The 18489-nt window shown below is 42.9% G+C and overlaps 1 protein-coding gene across 1 annotated transcript in view; it reads right to left on the bottom strand.

Moving 5' to 3' along the window:
• Positions 1–4586: 4586 nt before the first annotated feature.
• Positions 4587–18489, bottom strand: part of LOC142787004 (decapping and exoribonuclease protein-like) — a 133936-nt gene continuing 120033 nt past the window's right edge. Inside the window, exons 2-3 of the mRNA XM_075884620.1 lie at positions 7691–7923; positions 4587–4947 (exon numbers count right to left, since the gene is read on the bottom strand). Of these exons, the coding sequence (XP_075740735.1) occupies positions 4721–4947; positions 7691–7877 (414 nt within the window). The 5' untranslated portion in view covers positions 7878–7923 and the 3' untranslated portion in view covers positions 4587–4720. The remainder of the gene's footprint in view (positions 4948–7690; positions 7924–18489) is intronic.

Genomic DNA, 18489 nt, shown 5'->3' with positions numbered 1-18489 from the left:
TAATCGCAGGCGCAGAGAGCATCTGTGGTGAGGTTTCTTCATCCGGAAAAGTCTTACGTTTTGAAATAATCCTTAAATCAAATATATTATTTTTTCAGTGTTGCTCAGGTCACGAGTGTACTTCCGTTAAAGTTTTCATTCGTCGTCATCTTTTCTTGGTTTGGTGATGGCACTGTGAAAATTGCGGGTGGTCATCGATGTTGAATGAGCAGATGCTCTTGGTAGTCTCTGTGTTATTTACGAGTGGAATGTAAGCACGATTTGTGTCAAAGAAAGCAGTAGATGCCTTTTAAGTTTTATCAATGAGACTCACATTCAGTGGTGAATCCTTACGCTTTAGACTTTTGGTTGGTTCAGCTCCTGAGGATGAGATCGCAGCAAAACATGGCTTGATGTGCTTTCAATTCCGTATGTTTGTTTCTTTCCGTGACAATTGAGATAAGCGTTCCTGAAGTACAGCCACTTTCGGAATGGCAGTGGCTTGACAAGGTATGAGGCAGATATTTCAGGTTGTCTGTTGCGTATATAGCGATATCCTGAGGCGTGCCATGTGAGGGACGAGCGCCAAAAAAGCTACTTCACCCAAAACCAGGTGGTGGCTTACTTAAGCAAGACGAAGAGACAAGTACATTGGGTGCTTGAATAATGTCTTGATTTGTGTATTGTATGGAAGAGGTTAGCCTTGGCGATATTTGTGCAGATGGGAAACCAGGTAGAAGATTGCGCTTGTAGAAAAACGGCTGGGATGTCTTTCCATGAGCAGATGGCTGACTTCACCTGACGGGAACTGTAAACTTCTGCTCTGTGCTCGAATGGGTGGAGGCTGCCTATGACTGTGATTACTGAGTTTGATTTCATTATTATGGTTGGTTGTAATCGAATTTTCATTATAGTCTTGACGACACTTTTGCTGGCATTGCTGATGTTGCTGTAGAATGTCCTGCAGTGGGAGCCCTTTTTGAACATCAGCTGGTAGTCTGTAGGCTGTTGTCATACAGTTCGGGCAATCAAGATAATGCTTCACAGTTGACAGAAAGCTCTTCAGAAGCTTCTCCTACATTGTTCACTACAACGGGCTCTTGTGCCAGGCAACGTGCGAGGTTCAATGCGTCTGATCCTTCTGTTTTTCTTCGAGTGTCAAGTGTGTATGCACTGGACGGTGATGCATGAGCCCGTGTGGAAGGAGTATGGCTCGACAGGGTATTTTAACGATGCGTCAGCTCCTCTATCGCGAACACGGCGTCCTTATGAGGCAACGGCTGAGTGTAAGGAGCGCTTGAAAAGCAGTGTGATGGAAAACCGGGTGGCGGATCCACGCATGCCAGATGAAGAATGAAGGGCAACAGGTGGGCGAGCAAGATCTCGTGTCGTATGCTGGAGCGACGACTTCTAAAATACCGGTTTTCGGGAAGAGAAACTTGATGGAAAGCCATGTCCCTAGACTAAAGATCGTGGACTGTGACTTCTGAGTGTGAATGTCTCCAGACGGTTAGTAATGAGGAAGTTTTTGTCATAGTCATTAAAACGGGCAATCATATCTTCTCTCATCTATTGCCACGATTCATCGTTATCTAATATGTATGTAAGGTAAAATTTGAATGCCTCATCAGTCACTTGGTCGCTGAAGTTTGTAACCATCTCCAATTCCGACCATGATACAGTGGTAGCGTGGAGCTCGAACAGGTCGAACCAGTCCTGTACAGGTCCATCATCTGCAAGTCCGGTGTACTTGGGGACGGGAAGGTCAGTCGATGGTTTTGTTATAATGCCGCGAACTGCATGCGCCTCAGATCACCTCTTCTGTGGTCGTTATTCATCTGACGCGTATTGCCGGTGGCTTCGTGAATGATATGAGGCTGATGAGCGGCGACCAGGTCTTCATCCCGTCAACTCGTGTGACGCTATGTCGAATGGGACACGTGACCTGGTTCATACGCCATGTTTATTCTAAAGCACTTCCTCATCCTCGGCCTCCACTATCAGTCACTGTCTTCTTACGTCACACACACACACACATATATATATATATATATATATATATATATATATATATATAATATCGCTTGTGTGTGTATATAGCTAGTGCGTATTCAAGAATGACCTTTCATGTGAACAATGTACCCACACAGCCTCGGAGGCCCATCTTTTTCCCACAGAAGTTTTTCTGCTGCAAATGAATTCTAAAAGAAAATAGAGTCCAAGCGGACTTTCAAGAACCATCCAATTTTTATTATCATCATATATCAAGACTAAGAAGCACATATCTCACAGGCCGCAGCCACGATTGTGAAAGGAAAGTGTGTTTGTAGTCTTCCAAGATTTCAGTGTTCAATGCCCTTACGCCTTCAAGTGCGATAACTTCTTAGGTGGCAGCAACTGCTTCTTTGTGGGTTGATTAAACTTTAAGCAAAAAGCCCAACTCCCGCTTGTTTATGGCAATGTTATTATGGTAACCGCAATACGTACATACGAACAAGCACAGGAAAATAACTGTGTGTAGCGCATGCTTTTAAAGAAGATATACAGGCACCAACAACGTGCTCGTCTAAAATCGGTTAATAGCAAGGAATATACAAGCAAATGAAGAACTGAAACATGCCACGTATTAGCAGGGCTCATACAAATGATGGGCAATAGTTAATGTGAGATTAAAATAGATAAATGTTTGATACGAGACGTAAAGAATAGATATATAACAAGTGGCCTTATCTGTTCCGTGCGAGTGAGCGTGGTTGCTGCTGCTTGCCGCGGTAATCTCTGCCAAAAACAGTGGTGAGCTCGTGCCACGTTTCGGTGCTTCTTGTAAAAAAGTCATCTATTGTAACTGCACATATTAATGTGGATGTCCACAAGAGCGAACTTGAAAAAAAAACTGCCTTCTGCGCTCGGAGCCTCGGAGACCGGCTCAGCGTACATACGTGCAATGCAACACGAACAGCTTCCTTCTTCCCGCTCCTTCCCTTTGCACAACGCTGATCAAGCAGGTTTCGGGACAATAGGCACAATGGGGCATGTTTTCTTCCAACACATCCAGAGGGGCATAGCTAGCGTAATGTGTATGTTCGAGGAATCTGAGCGACTACAGTGCACCCCTTATTCAGAAGTGTCGAATATGGTGCATGAAAGTTTGCCTACATGATGACTGCTATAACGCACTCGATCTGCATTTTCGCGATTTCACATACGATAATAATGTCACTAAATACATTGTTTCTAATGACATATGCAACATATATTGAATCAACTAGATGGTTTTGCCGCATGAAGCAAAATTATTTGGCACCCTGGAATCAAATGCATGTGCTGAAGTTTGAATGAATTTTTGAGTAGCTTTTTAATGAAATTTCATAAGATTGTCACCCGGGATTCGGCAGGTGTATATATATATATATATATGTGTGTGTGTGTGTGTGTATTTTTTTTCACTACACTTTAATTTTACATTAATTGAGAGCAAACACACATATTCTTGGCATGTCCTTATATGGACAGCCAGTCAACGATCAAAACTTGATGTCCAGTCGGACATCCCGATCAGACGTCCGGAAAACAGCCACACGGGACATAGATTTTCACAGTACATTCATTGGCTATCCGAGTTAGATATCCACACGGCCGGACATTTGTATTCATAATGAACAGTCAGTGGATATCCGTGGTTACTTGGGCCGCTTCGAAGTGAATTTAGTGTTGATTTGGATGTATAAACTTTTTTTGTAGCAAACTGCTGTGTAAAATGATTACGCTTGCCTTCAGGTAGCTTTAGTGAGCCAGTACTAGGCTAACTTCTCTAACATTGATTTTGAGATCACTTTGAAGAACGGTGCCAACGAATCTGCAACATAAATGTTATCGCTTTTGTTGCGTGGTTCATAATAATTTAATTTGTTGTTAGTAACACGTAATAATATTGCCGCGTGCAGGAATGTAGGCGAGCATTCTCAGCTTGTTCGCTATCACAGCTTGGCCATGTAGGCACTATCCTCTGACATTAGCAAGCTTTCGAACGGCGTATGCAAAGAATCGCACACGCTATTCATTGCAGTCACTGACATTGTGCATGCGTCATAAAGCTAACGATAATTAGTATTTGCAGTCCATCCACAAGGTGGCCGCAAAGCCCCTTTGAGATGACTTGAGCATGCGCCAGCGTTTGTAGTGAAGAAATGCTATTCTAAAGCTCATACAGCACCCACATGCAAACACTACGCCCTGGGCGCCCGCTAACTTTGCGTACACTATTAGAAAACTCCTTATAAAAGCAGTCTGTCCCCACAGATCGTTTGCAGCATGGTAAAAATATTTCCTCAATTTGCACAATTACACAAACTTTAAACTAAAACCAACATGACAGGATGTTACGTGCAAGAACTATGACGTGATTATGAAGTACGCTAAAGTGACACACTTGAAACCACCTGGGGTTATTTACTGTGCTACTGATTTAAATCTTCAGCTCTGCGCCTTCATCGAATTGCCATCTCAGCGGCCGAGATCACACCCCACGACCCTCGTGTGAGTAGTGTGACAACAGAAACCACTGTACCACTGAGACACTAAGGTATACACAAGAGCTGCTTTGCGGATTAAATTTTAGCACTGACAAAAATTTTCATAACTATGCTGTATTCAATAAAAAGTTTTTTGTTCAACGACCCACTCGGAACAGGTGAAGCAAAAGTAAAAGAAAAGGGTAAGTTGGGTTTACTTCAGTGAACACTTACTTGTGAAAATTCAAGTGGTGTGATCCATCGGAGAAGACACGGTTCGTCTTGAAATCCACGTAGCTTGCTGTAGAACCTAGCTCGCACTGAACAGAAGGGTCCACAGCTTTTACTTCTCCGGATATCACAAATGTGTGCATTCCAATCTGGCCGCGCAAGACGGTGTTGTACGAGTCACCTTCTCTCACCACATCGCCTTCCTCGGATGCCACCCATGGCTCAGCTGCGTCGGAATAAAATAATAATTTTGATTTAACACATGATCCTTCGCTTGAATCTATGTAATATCTGTAAAACAAAAAAATAGTGAGGTATCATAGTAAGTAAATTAACGTCTAAGCTCTGATTTCCTTTTCTTTTTCACGATTTGTGGTGTTTCTGCACAATGCTATATGCCTCCTTTCGATCATGTGTTCTTTCAGTTTCATGGTGATGAAAAAGTATAAACACAAAAATGGCAGATAAGCGAATGGCACTCCAGCGTGAAGTTCAGAAATTGCAAAACGTAAATGCCGACCCCCCCCTTCTCCTAAAATATGAAAGCAATCGTACGGCTGCAGAGAAACAGCAAGGGAGAACTGACTCTACCTATGGAGTAAGTACGGGCGCTGCTTCCAATCATGGAGTCAGCACCCGTCCTGTCGCGCATTTCTTTGTCGCGTGCTCGTAAAATGGAGTGCAGGCATATTCTAAGAATGTGTGACGACCGAGCCTCGAAAAGTATTTCATCACAACAAAAATGCCACATGTTGGGTTTCATGGTGGCACCCACCATGGAACTTTACATGGAGCCATGGAGCTTTACAGCTACAAACTGCAAAATATGAAAAAATAGAAAGAAGTAGAAGTGTCGCCGCAAAGGGGACGCAATGTGAAAGCAATAAATTGAAATGCTATATGAACTAGGGCTAGTAGTGTCGATCCACCCATTCGTGTTTCGATTGAGGTGTTTCATATTTCTAGGACAGAGTAGGGTACCCGTTGCAGGCGCCTTGAAGTTCACTCATAAATCTTACTCAGCCATTTTGCAGAAGCCGGCAAAAAGCGGTGAGTGTGGCAATAGCAAGAATTTGTTTCATTGAACCATAGCAGAGGAGTTTAAAGCTGGAGTAAAAAGCCTGGTGGGTGAGCGCTCAGGCCGCCTCATTTCGTCATAAACACTTATGGCCAAGAGTCCAAATACGCGCTTCCGGGTAGGACCAGTGGCAGCCCTCCTTAGAATTTGATTGGCTAAAGAGCACCTCTCTACAGAGAAGTAACAAACACACGTTTTTTAAAAAGATGTTATTTTCGCCCTCGAAGTGGGTTCCACGACTGCAAGTGCTACTGCTAGTCCCTCGGTATGCGCTGACTTTTGTGCTCGGAAGGATAATTCGTTGACATGTTTTACCTGACGTTGACGTGCCTGGTAAACAAGAGCAGCCGCATAAAATTCCTTGGGTGTCGGCCCTACTATGTCTGTGTAGTATACACCAGTTGGGTAGCCGTGTTGTTTTTCAAGCATCCAAACCCGCGCTTGTTGCCTAGCTAATATTATCTATGTGCATGTCTATGTTAGTGGGGAGTGGAGTGACCCAGAGCACAGGGCGCCACGTTTTTGGAGTAAGTGCCTCCTCTGTAGTGCAAGTGTGTTGGATATATAAGCAGTGGAGCAGGCAGCGTACAGGGGCCGTCTGTATGAGCCCCGTGTATTGACATATAAGGTGGGCTTCCTGCACTACTTGGTAAGAGTTGAGCACACCGAAACCCTAACATTGGATGTAGCCGCCGGGAAGTCCATAGCTGCCTCAGTAGCCTTGCAGACATGGGCGTCGCTTCACCTTCCTGCTTGTTAGTGCAAAGCTATAGTATTGCGTAGAGGATCCAGATTTTCACGAAGTCATGGGTAAGCCGAAGTGTGTCCCTGCCTCGCAGGCCACCTTGCTTGTTAGAAACAACACAATTTACTCTACCTGTCTTGAGTTTCGAAACAGTAGTCTTGTTTGACGTTTGAGTGTGGTGAATGAACGGGCCGAAAATTCATATTTCCTCCACCTGCCTGACAGGAAACCCAGACAGATAGATGTGTATAGCTGAGTTGTCTTTTGTATTTGCTCTGACAAGCAGAAGGCCTGATTTGGTCGGAATCCATGAGAACCTACGATTGTTGAGATACGCTTTGACTATTGATGCGCTCCGCTGAAGGCGTTCCTGCTTTTTCCCGAGGCTCCCCTTAGTCGTTGAACCTGAGAGGTGCTAACAACGCTTGCTGATGGGTACTTTGTTTTTCGCTTCACGCCCCACATGCAGCATTCCCCCAATCTCGAAACATGAAAATAAAAGGAGGCAGAGGTGCCAGTGCTTATACTGTATGCATCAATTCTTCCAGTATTCCTATTTTCATCACTATATGTTGCTGTGGGAGCAACAATCCAAAGCTGTCATAGTAACAGTTCTTATCAAAAAGAATATTTGTTGGCAAGTGTCCCAGTGAAATAGGGTTACCAAAAATCAAGTGAATGATAAAGACAGACACATTTGTGGCGGGAGCGTAAGTGGTAGAAGGAACACCACCACTTTCTTCCAATTTCTTTCACTTTCACATTTAGCTACAACACCACCTCACATGTGTGCATGTCTCTCACACGCTTGCATGTTTTCTTTCAAAAAAGAAAAAAATAATAAAAAATAGTACAGATAACTAGAATCGAAACTTCTGGAAACCCTCCCGCGAATTACTATGATGTTTACTTCCACAATACCATTCACCATAAATCACCAAAGTTCTTAAAAACGTTATATGGAATAGCAGAGTATATCAAACTAATTCCCATATTTTGTGAGCTCGACATATGTGGGTTTGACTTTGGGTGCGATTACTGTACTGCCTATTTGCGCACGTGCATAAATTCCGCCTTACGCTGCATGTTAGAAGGAATAACCGTAACATGAACTTTTCATCGTGTTAGGAAATACTGGACTTTCACTTGTGCTAATGATGCGGTGAAACTTGATGCCCCAGTATGTCATGCGATCCACAGAGCAGTTGTCCTTCCTCCCTTGGAGGTATTCGTGCACATCCTTCTTTGTCGGATGGACACGTAGATAGATGACGCCTCGGTGTCGGGAAGCCACCATCTGCCAGGCCGTTGTCTTGTCGTACGGTGTGCACATAAGAACACACAAGCACAACCGATGGCCGACGAAATCTGTGCGTACACTGCACAGAAAGGGCATGCATGAGTACATTGCAAAAGAATTCATGACTTTAAAAATTATTTACATGCACTACAAGAAGAAGAATTGGTGATGCCAAAGCAGTTCAAACTGTACCATTCAATGATCAGCCCACAACCAGTAACAAAAAACCAAAATTCCTGTCATAAGAAGAAAAGTTTGTACGTGAACCGCGTGAAGCCACTGCAGTCACCCAGCCAACACATCAAATGCACTTTGCCTTCTTCTGTCATGCTTGTTATCCGATAGGCAACTGTCTTTGTCTGTCGATGCCACTCTTACAGATATAATCAAATTTGTCACTAAAACTCCACCCACTAAAAACCGCTAATCCTCAACTACTGGTGCATTTTGAGATTTAGAACACTTCCCGAGAGCTGGCAGTGCTGCAAGTTCCTTCCCGCCATAACGTCGCAGAAAGGAGTGTTAAGACGGTAAAGTTAAAAAGTACATGCACAAGCTAAATGTCCCCACTTATGAAGCCCGTGAAGCGATGTTAAATTTGTTGCTTTTCTTTCGCCAACCCCCATTTTATGCAGAAACTGAAATAAAAACTTCCTTGAGACTTGACTGATCATAACCAGTTTCACTACGTTCACTGTGGCAAGGCAAAGGGCAGTGGAGTAGCCAGAGGGTAGAAGACCAGGCATGTTCCCTCCTCCCTCCAGAAATTTTTCTCTCTGTATAACAGACCCCAAAATGATACTCAACGACATTTGCCTGCCCGGCCTCCACTTTAGATGACAATTGTGCCTCTCTCCCTTCGGAAACATTATTGCTGCCTACGCCCATGCTTCATATGCGGCAACCCTCGCAAATATTCTGATAGAGCTAGGTCTCAATCAGTCTGATACAGTATCCTATAAGTTGTACGAGTCTTGTACCAGACTGATACAAAGTCTTACCAGTTCTTATAGACATTCACATCAGTCTGATACATTTTCTTACCAGTGCTACCAGTCTCATATCAGACTGATACACAGTCTTACCAGTGCTACCAGCTTTTGAATAAGGTTGATTGGTAATTTATATGGCATATATTAGTCTATATGTTTTTAGTTTTTTGTTCATTTATCGGATCTTCATAAGTTGCATTACTGTCATTTTAACGGTAATTCTTTTTTTTGAACACACTGCCCACATATATGTGATTGGTCGTTTCTGCATGTATATTAGTGTATCAGTGTTTTCTATTGAACACTTGACGACCATTGTGTGAAATATTATGATGACTCAAAGAGTGCCACTGGCAGCTTTTGGATGCATAGAATAAAATGTACAATGTTTCATGGTGGTGTATATTATAACTGAGCTTTAAATATGCAAAACAGCTTTCAGCCTAGATGAATGCTTTATTCTGTGTACAAATGCCACTGCAGGTGCCAGATAGCAACACAGTTAATGCTGACAATGATAGATGACATCTAGAAATTTCAAGATACTAGTATCCAAAGCTTATCAGATGACCGCATAAACATAACTTGAAACAATACAAACAAAACTTCTCATCACGGAGCTATATTAACATAATTTCTAAATTTTAAGTTATAGGGCCAGTAAACATTCCAAGGAAGATAACTTACTAATGAGTCAACTACTGTGAAATGAGCATGCTGATACAATAATTTTTCTAAACGGCGTGGATTCGAAAGCCTCGAGTGGTGCTGCAGTTTCTCCCTTTCACAACACAAGCCAACCCCAGCTGTCTCTCCCACATAGTGCTTTGCCTTTATTGACGAGCCACTACATTAGTGTCATAAACTATAGTGGATGAGATACTTTAAAGAAACAATGAAATGCTTCTTTGACTCATCATTATTTGACCTCATCATCAAAACTTAATGCCTCGCAAATCCACTGCCAGAAATATTTCAAAGCAACTTGAGGGGTTTTTTGCGCACTTCCACCGCTTAATTTTTTTCTCCGCGGTCCCAACAAGCTGCGCCGAAAACTACAGGGAGAAATGGCAGTAAAGAAGTGCGATATGTATGCACTCATTATGAGCTAGATTATGCTTGAAGAAACACAGCAGCTTTTTCGTGTTGTCATTCCCACATGTGAGTGTGACTATGCAATGTTAGAAGATTTTGGACAGCAGCGCCAGCATTTGGCAGCACACTGTGGCAAGAAGCACATTAGACTAAAACGCTGCTCTTGATTTATTTTGGCTATAGGCCAATAGCATGCTTTCAGTTGTTTTACACCACATACAGGCATCCAAAAATTGGAAGTAAGCACAGTCATCTATATAAAAAAAGTCTCTTGCAGCTGGAAGATTTGGCTGATATGTTGATAGCAGCATCTGTTATTCACAGGTGTGTCTTTTCACAAAGCCCAAGCGGTGGCACAGACCTGCTATATTACTTGCCTGTAATTCTCACAAGATTGATGAATCAAAAACCATGTACTAATTAAGAGTAAAGCATTTGACTGCAAAACCCACACACACAGACAGACAGACACACACACACAATAAACTGCCTAATCACTTGAAAAGTTCTGTTGTGAAGAGAACAACAATAGAAAGGATCAAGCCAACATTTAGTTGTCCTACCTTGCTAAACTCATATTAGACTGGCTATATATGCCACAAGTTTTAAACAAGTTTGGTATATCAGCAGCATAGCAAACACATCCAACTTTCATGAGCAAATACACTGGCCACATCCTTCGGCAAAAGCACAACTTTTTTTCTCTGTTTCTCAGCAAATACCAATGTGAGATGGGTTCTTGAATAGTTTTGATGTAAGCCTCACAGACATGAGCACGCACACTGAGCCTGGCAGTTTATTGACATGCACCAGTGTAAAATACATGCCATTGTTGCATTTAAAAAGTGTCGCTCATGCCAACATTGTCGCGAGCCGCATCTGCAGTCCGGTCGCAATCGCTGAGTGAGTTTTCCTCGAAGCCGTAAGTGTCGTCGGGATCAGGATTTTCATTGCTGTCACCATGCGCACCACTCAGACTTCGCGTGTCGAAGGCCGCTACTCCAGAACATCAATTACCAGACAAAGACTGAGGAATGCTCTTGCTGAGTGTAGCTGGTTGGCCGACTACACCTCCACCGCTCCTTGTCCGAGGACTTTGCGTGTCGAAGGCCGCTACTCCAGAACATCAATTACCAGCTAAAGACTGAGGAATTCTCTTGCTGAGTGTAGCTGGTTGGCCAACTGCACCTCCACCGCTCCTTGTTCGAGGTACAACATATTGCGATCCAGGCTCCAAATAGCGTTTTTTTTTCTTTTTGATCGAGGCTGGGGTTCATCTCTCGTCGAACTTGACACCAACTTCAAATAGCGTGCTTAATGGTGTCCAGCAAACTGAGGCTGCGGGACTGATAATAAGTGAACGAGTAAAGATCAATTAGTTGATATGTAGGGTTTAACATCCCAAAACCACCATATGATTATGAGAGACGCCGTAGTGGAGGGCTCTGGAAATTTCGACCACCCGGAGTTCTTTAACTTGCACCCAAATCTGAGCACACAGGAACGGGTAAAGATCGATTACATCAACCAAGGCTTCACATTCACAACCTGCTTGCTGTGCCTTGAATGTTAAGCACGCAGCGCGGATTTCGCCGAAAACTATAACATGAGCCACGAGATTACGGTGCGAGGTCGTGAACCTTCAGAACACCTCGCGTGCTGAAGGTGTATTCTACTGTAGTCGCCACGGAGGAAGGTGGTCGTCGCCATGGTGGTCGCTGACTGCCATTATGGCTAGATGATTTTAGCGATAATGATGTGATAGATGGATAGATGAATGGATTGATATGGCTGTACCCTTCAAATTGGGCAGCGGCTAACGCCAACGCCATCTAGCCTAACCAACGCGAATATGGCGACGCAGCGCATGACCTCTGAAATTTCCGCTGCACGCCCGTCATTGCGCGTTTGCCATCTCGGAGGCTATGCACAGCGTCACAGTTTTACAATAACTGCGTTCATTGTTTATATATAATTTGCTGTGGGTTCTAAAAAACTACCCTATAAAGTTGTAAAAACATGAAGTAAATGTTTTATTGCGAATAAATATTTTTGTTTTCATAAACTAAATTGCGTTGTGTTGAGGAAGAAGTCTAGGACTCGTGATTGCATAAACTACTCGGGAGATCCAAACGGCCGATCCACAGAAGTTTGGAGATCCACAAATGTCACTGCCATCGTCATCAATAACAAGTTCGTGGCCGCCTTGGCGCATGTGTAGCGCATGTGAACATTGTTGCGTGTCCTAAATGCTCAGTATCGTGCCTGTACACTCGCAATTCTCCAAGATGTTTGGTTTCACGATGATAATTAAAAATTAATAGTCCCGGTAAGGGCATGTAAGTACATCAATCCGAAGGATACGGGCAATTTTGATCCTTACAAATGGTGCCGGGTATTCTGGAAGAATAACACACACTGCGGCCACTAACACGCTCAAGTGATTAAGTTTTACGGTAAATCCGCACCCCTTGTATTTCAATACGAAAACAAAGAGGAGTAAGCAGTCATTCTGAAGTTATTTACTGGTCATATTTTCATGGGCACCGAGGATGATGCAAGGAATACAACAGAAAAACGACCATCCATTCCGCAGACCCGATTGGGACTCCTCCGATAGCTGCAGTTTAAATGAAGTGGACAATGAGTCGTTTAAAAAGTAAGTTGCAATTGGTCACACTGCAGCTGATATACTACTTGCAGCGTAATTATTATCGACAGCCAAGTTTGGCTATCGTTGACATTGCGGCTGGTGTGCTACTGCGGCGCTATTATAATTAACAGCCAATTTTGCTCTGCGCGTGGTGCCGTGTCACACATGAAGCACCAATGCTCTGATATACTCCCCGCCCCCTTAGTAAATATATCAGAGCATCGCTGCTCCACTACTTCGCGGGTGCCGGAACGTAGTATTGAAGGTGGTAGAAAAGTTGCAGTATGCTGAAGAGCTATTTTATTTTATTCTATCGTGGTACGAGCGCAGCTTAGTCACACATTTTTGTACAACTGACTGGTTTAAATTTATTTTTGCTTGTGCGGATATACGCCCTGTTTGTGCTTGCGAACTAGCACTGACGTTTGTGTGTTGCGTTGTCTGCAGTTGTAAGAAACACGACGTCAAGCTGCTGTTAAGCAGAAGACAAAGCACGTCAGCAACCGTTTTAAGAAGCAGCAGGGAGGCCTGCTGTTTGCTGATGCTGAAAAAAAGAACAGAGAGAGAGCTTCTGAAAGAAGTGAATATATATGCGGAGGGCTCAAAATACAAAAGTATTAGAAAGAATAAGCCTACTGGAAAATGCCATTCGCAGCAAAAATTTCCAAACAGGTTTATCATTTCTTCATAAGCTGTTGTAACGCACTGCTGCTAGGGTTGTATGCAGCAGCAAGTTGCCCTATTCTTATAGCGTGCAATTTTGCTGAAAAGCAGAATGCAATGTAAGCTCATGGGTGGCAGGTATGCATGCATGTTTTTCTAATCACTTGAAAATGTGCTTTTACAACTTTCACAGTGTGATGGATATTAAAAAGAACACCACTTGGTCTAAATTTCTTGAGCCCTCCACTATGGCATCCCCTTTAATCACACCATGGTTTTGAGACTTGACATGCAACGTATCATTACACTTTAATTGCATATCTCAACTGCATGCTATGTTTATCATATATATTATTTGACCATGCACACCTAGGATGCTACCATGACAATTAAGGGTGCAATATACTTTATTTCTGCACACTCTATTTTTTCATTGCAGCAAAGAACCTTGTCCTTTGCGGGTGTTGCAGCCGCAAGCCTCAAAACAGAAACGACTAGCACCTTTGCCACCACTATGTGCTGCCACACTGGAACCACCACAGTGACCACGGACAGCCCTGAAGTAGCCCACTCAAGTGTGAGAGAGGCTGCACCGCTTATCAATTATGTGCCCACTGACAGAGAGGTATCATAAAACTCTAGTATGCTTTGTCTTGAAGATATATTGCTTTGCTTTAATGAGAAAATGTGCATTGACAAACCAATGCGTGCACATCATCTTTGACTTGTTTTATCGGTGCATCTATGCAAAGCAATTGCCGTTCCCAAGATGTTGTACAATCACACCATGGGCTTGAAAAGACGGGCCCGTTTTGTTCGTGAGGCGGCCGTTGCCATTTTTTATACAGCAGGCCTAGTCGGTAGAAGTGCTACTGGCGCAGCCTCCAATCGGTTTAAAGGGGAGGCGAAATCTCCCTCGGAGAAAGAAACATTTGCTGTGTTTTCAGGTAGGTGAAATTTTGCAATCTGACCAAAATTCATGGAAGTTGGTGGCTCCAATTTTGCATGTAATCAGCGGAGGTTTCACTGCCAACTTGTGTTATAATTACTTACTAAAGCTTCAACAATAGTTTTTGCCTACTGGAACTGGGTACTTTTATGCAAGAATACACAAACTAGATTTAAACAATATTAGAGAGGCAGACTGGTAGCACTCCTACTTATTTCCGTGCCATATTGACTCCTCTATTTAGAGTGAACATAATTGTCACTTAATAGGTGTCTGTAACTTGCTTTGTTTTTGATCGTGCAGATTTTTCCAACCATTTTTTTGAAGCACACCATTCTGATTGGAGAGGTTGAGCAAATGAAGAAGCTCCTCAATAAAGCTTTGGCAAACAAAATTAATGACTTTATGAAATGAAAAGACTAACCAAGGAATGGCACATCAAATAAAATATTTTGTTTAATTTCTGTGTTCATATTTGTGTCCTGCTTGCTCTGATGTAGTGGTGCACCTGCCAGTTGGCTAAGCACCGATTCACCTGTGGGCCTATCAGAGTGGAATGCTACGCTTATAGGCTGGTACACCAGTACCGGTACACCGATAGACTGATACACTCATAGACTGATACATTCATAGACTGATACACTCATAGACTGATACACCTATAGACTGATACACCTATAGACTGATACAACTGTCAATAACCTGATAGCCTATCAGTTTTTCTATCAGAATTTTTGCTAGGGAAGTCAGGCAGGCTCGCGATTTGCTTGAGCGATCTCAAATTGGCAAGCGCTGTGGCGCTTGTTTATATACATTTGTTATTAGGTGGTAGCACACTGCAAACGATTTGCTCGCTGACCGATTTGTGAGTAAACTTTGAAAAATGAAAATGTTCTTCGCAACCTGATAGAGGGGTGACGCGTTGTTGTTGAAATAGTTTGGCGGAGAAAATTACTCATATTTCTTTCAGCAGTGATGTTGAAACAAACCATCTAGACAGCAGGAATTTTATAGTGGATGTAGAAGGGTATGAAAGCACCCACAGTGGCAGTGACGATGCACGATCAGCTGCTAATTACTCACGAAGAGCAAGTTACACTTCGTCCCTGGGTTATTGCTTGTTCACACTCGTAAGTTACTTTGATTGTATTAGGTGTATGATATCCTGGATATCAAAATAAAACAATAAAATAATTAAGCCACGAAATCAATCGAATGCAATAATTGCATGTAGCCCTATTATTGTACATATTATGGAGCGCCAACAACCTCAAGCTCAAACAGCAAATTGAAGCGGTTAGAGCTATGTAAATGTGCAGTCACAGCTACAATCTATGCCTTTTGGCTAACTTCATTCGACTTCACCGGTACCTTCTGATTGGCAGTATTGTCGACAAATTTTCGCAAAGTTGAAGAATTTACGTTGTCAAAAGCATACGCATGCATTCTTTTCAATATGCAATTTTCGATCCTATCGATCAAAGCTGCAGCATAATGGTACAGTGAATAGACCAATCTCACCAGCAAGCTTCACTATGTCACCACAACCGCAGAGCATGCTGGTAGCAGTAAGTACTCTGTATGTTCGGCTGCCTGCAACAGGTGCATCGGCAAGCTTTAACTACCGTATTTGCATAAATTGTGATAGCTGGGCTCACGTGATGCGTGCTGGGATGCAACAACAACGTCCTTAAGTAAAACAACTTGGCTTTTACGTGTTCTGAAATAATGTAAAACATCCACAGGAATGTGTGCAACAGTTAACCAAATCGGACAGAGCGGCAATTATCATGCACTTTCTAGTTCGGCGTATTTGTGAAGGCCGTGTGCATATTGCATCGTGTTTTAACACTGCATTATTGCGGTATAACAAACTTGCCTGCGCGACCAATGAACAGGTGTAAGAAAGCAAAACTTAACGCAGTGGGCACGGAAACAGTGCGCTTTGCATGGCTTCTAACCACCGGTTTTTCATCTTGCAGAATCTGCTGATGCTCCTGATAGCGTGGTCAGCGGCAGCACACGTGTGTTCGTGGGAGATAGTGATGAAGTTGCCACCCTCGTACGAACCGGACAACAGGGTTGGCGATGAATTCTCTACAATTTCACTGAGACAGATGAACTCTACTTCGGGTTTCTAGCCGCATCGACGTCGCCAACACCTCCCGTGGTCTATTTAGGCACACGGCGCATTGATTTGCCTTTCAATGGGCACGGAAACAGTGCACTTTGCATGGCTTCTAACCACCAGTTTTTTATCATGTAGGTGTGTACAAACTTTTCTCTACGCGCTAAAAAATCGGACGACCCATATTTCGATACTGTTTCCGTGCCCAAAAGTGCTGTACGAAGTTGTATGCGACTTTTCATGCTTTTTTTGCTCCTACAATCTGAAGATGTTTAAACTAACCCGGGACCTAACAAGCGCTCTGAAAGCCTACTTGATATTGATTCATTACCAATAAATCCCGCCGAGCAGATGAAAGCGATGTTTAAACTACTCAAAGATGTACACAGCCGTTCACTCCAAAGTTCGAAAGTGCCAACCAAACTAGCTGCTGACGTTAAAGCAATTAAAAATGGGCAAAAAGACAGAGAAATAAAAATAACCGGCATACAAAAAAGACTAGACGAAGTCGAAGAAAAATCGAAAGACTTTGATCAACTTGGCAAAAGTTTATCAGAAATACAAGTGTCGATATCTGGTCAAACGCACCGAAGTAATAACTATCAAACACGCTTTGATGAGATTGAGGACAGATCTAGGCGTGACAACCTAATCTTTCATGGTATAGCTGACACTAAAGAAACCTGGAATGAAACTGAAGCTAAGCTATCAGCAGCGGTAAAAGAAGTACTTGAATCTTTCTGCACAGAGTCAATTGATTGCGCACACCGACTTGGCCTGTTTGCACCTGCCAAATGCCGCCCCATAATAGCCAAATTTTCCAACTACAAGACCAGAGAAAAAGTTTTGTCACTTCGTAACCAGCTGAAACAAAAGAACATTTCAGTGACGGAAGATTTTTGTCAACGTACCCGCACTTGTCGCCAAAAACTAATTGAATTTGCAAAGAGCTATCCTGGGCGCCCGCAATCTAAACTGCGCTCTAACAAATTGCTCATAAATAATAAATGTTTCTACTACAACTTTGAACTTGATCGCAATGAAGAAATACGATCGTGTGGCAAACAATTAGGTCGCGGAGACTCCACTGGGTGAAATGCTTCACTGTAGGGAGAAAGGAGGGATAGTGGCATATCATCGCATCGTCAATCGCATCCGGTATCTGTATTCTTTGCTAACGCCAGAAGTGTTCTCAATAAATGGTATGCCCTCTCACCTATTATAGATACATGCGATGCGAAAATAGTAACTTTAACTGGAACGTGGCTTTCCGCACAAACAACAGACTCAGAAATATTTCACGAGGCAAACAACTTTATGGTATATCGCTGCGACCGCACCGAGCACAGAGGAGGAGGCGTACTACTTGCGGTCTCGAAGGACATACCATCGTCACAAATCCAAGTTAACAGTTTACTAGAAATAACCTGGGCTTTACTAACTTTGGGTAGCTGTAAACTGGTTCTAGGTACCTGCTACAGATCACCTTCCTTGCCATCTACATTTGTTAACGAACTGCACGACTCCAACGAACTGCACGACTCCAACAACATAGTAGGCTCTCGTTTCCCTTCGTTACCTATGTTTTTGACTCGGAGATTTTAACTTTCCCAACATGAAGTGGAACACAATGCCGATACGTATATCCCCCTTTTCACAGCAGAGTGAAGATTTTCTGAATACATGATCTGTTTATTGCTTGAATCAGTTAGTAACTCAAGCCACAAGAATTACAAGTAATACAGCAAGCACTCTCGACCTAATACTAGCAACGCATCCTGACATTGTCTCCGAGATTACATACTTACCAGGAATCGGTGACCACGTCTCGCTAAACTTTGTCATCAATATTAGGCCTAGTAAAAAGACTAAACAGCAGAAACACATACGATACTACCGGAAAGCTAACTTCGAAGCAATAAATAATGAGCTAACTCTATTTTACGATAATTTTGGTAGAGATTTTGAATCTCGTTCCGTTCAATCTAACTGCGATCTGTTCGCATGCACAGTCCATAAATTGATAGAGAAGTACATGCCTAATCGCACACTCATTTCCAATCCCCAAGCGTCGTGGTATTTCAGTCATCTAAAACACCTATCTAATCGGAAAAAGCGTTTCTGTCGTTTAGCTAAAAGCTCGCCTTCACCTTTGTGCTGGACAA

This window comes from Rhipicephalus microplus, unplaced genomic scaffold (assembly GCF_043290135.1).
Source record: "Rhipicephalus microplus isolate Deutch F79 unplaced genomic scaffold, USDA_Rmic scaffold_41, whole genome shotgun sequence".
Lineage (NCBI taxonomy): Eukaryota > Metazoa > Arthropoda > Arachnida > Ixodida > Ixodidae > Rhipicephalus > Rhipicephalus microplus.
The sequence above is the reverse complement of the archived record's forward strand: the minus strand, read 5'-3'. Positions and strand labels throughout refer to the sequence as shown.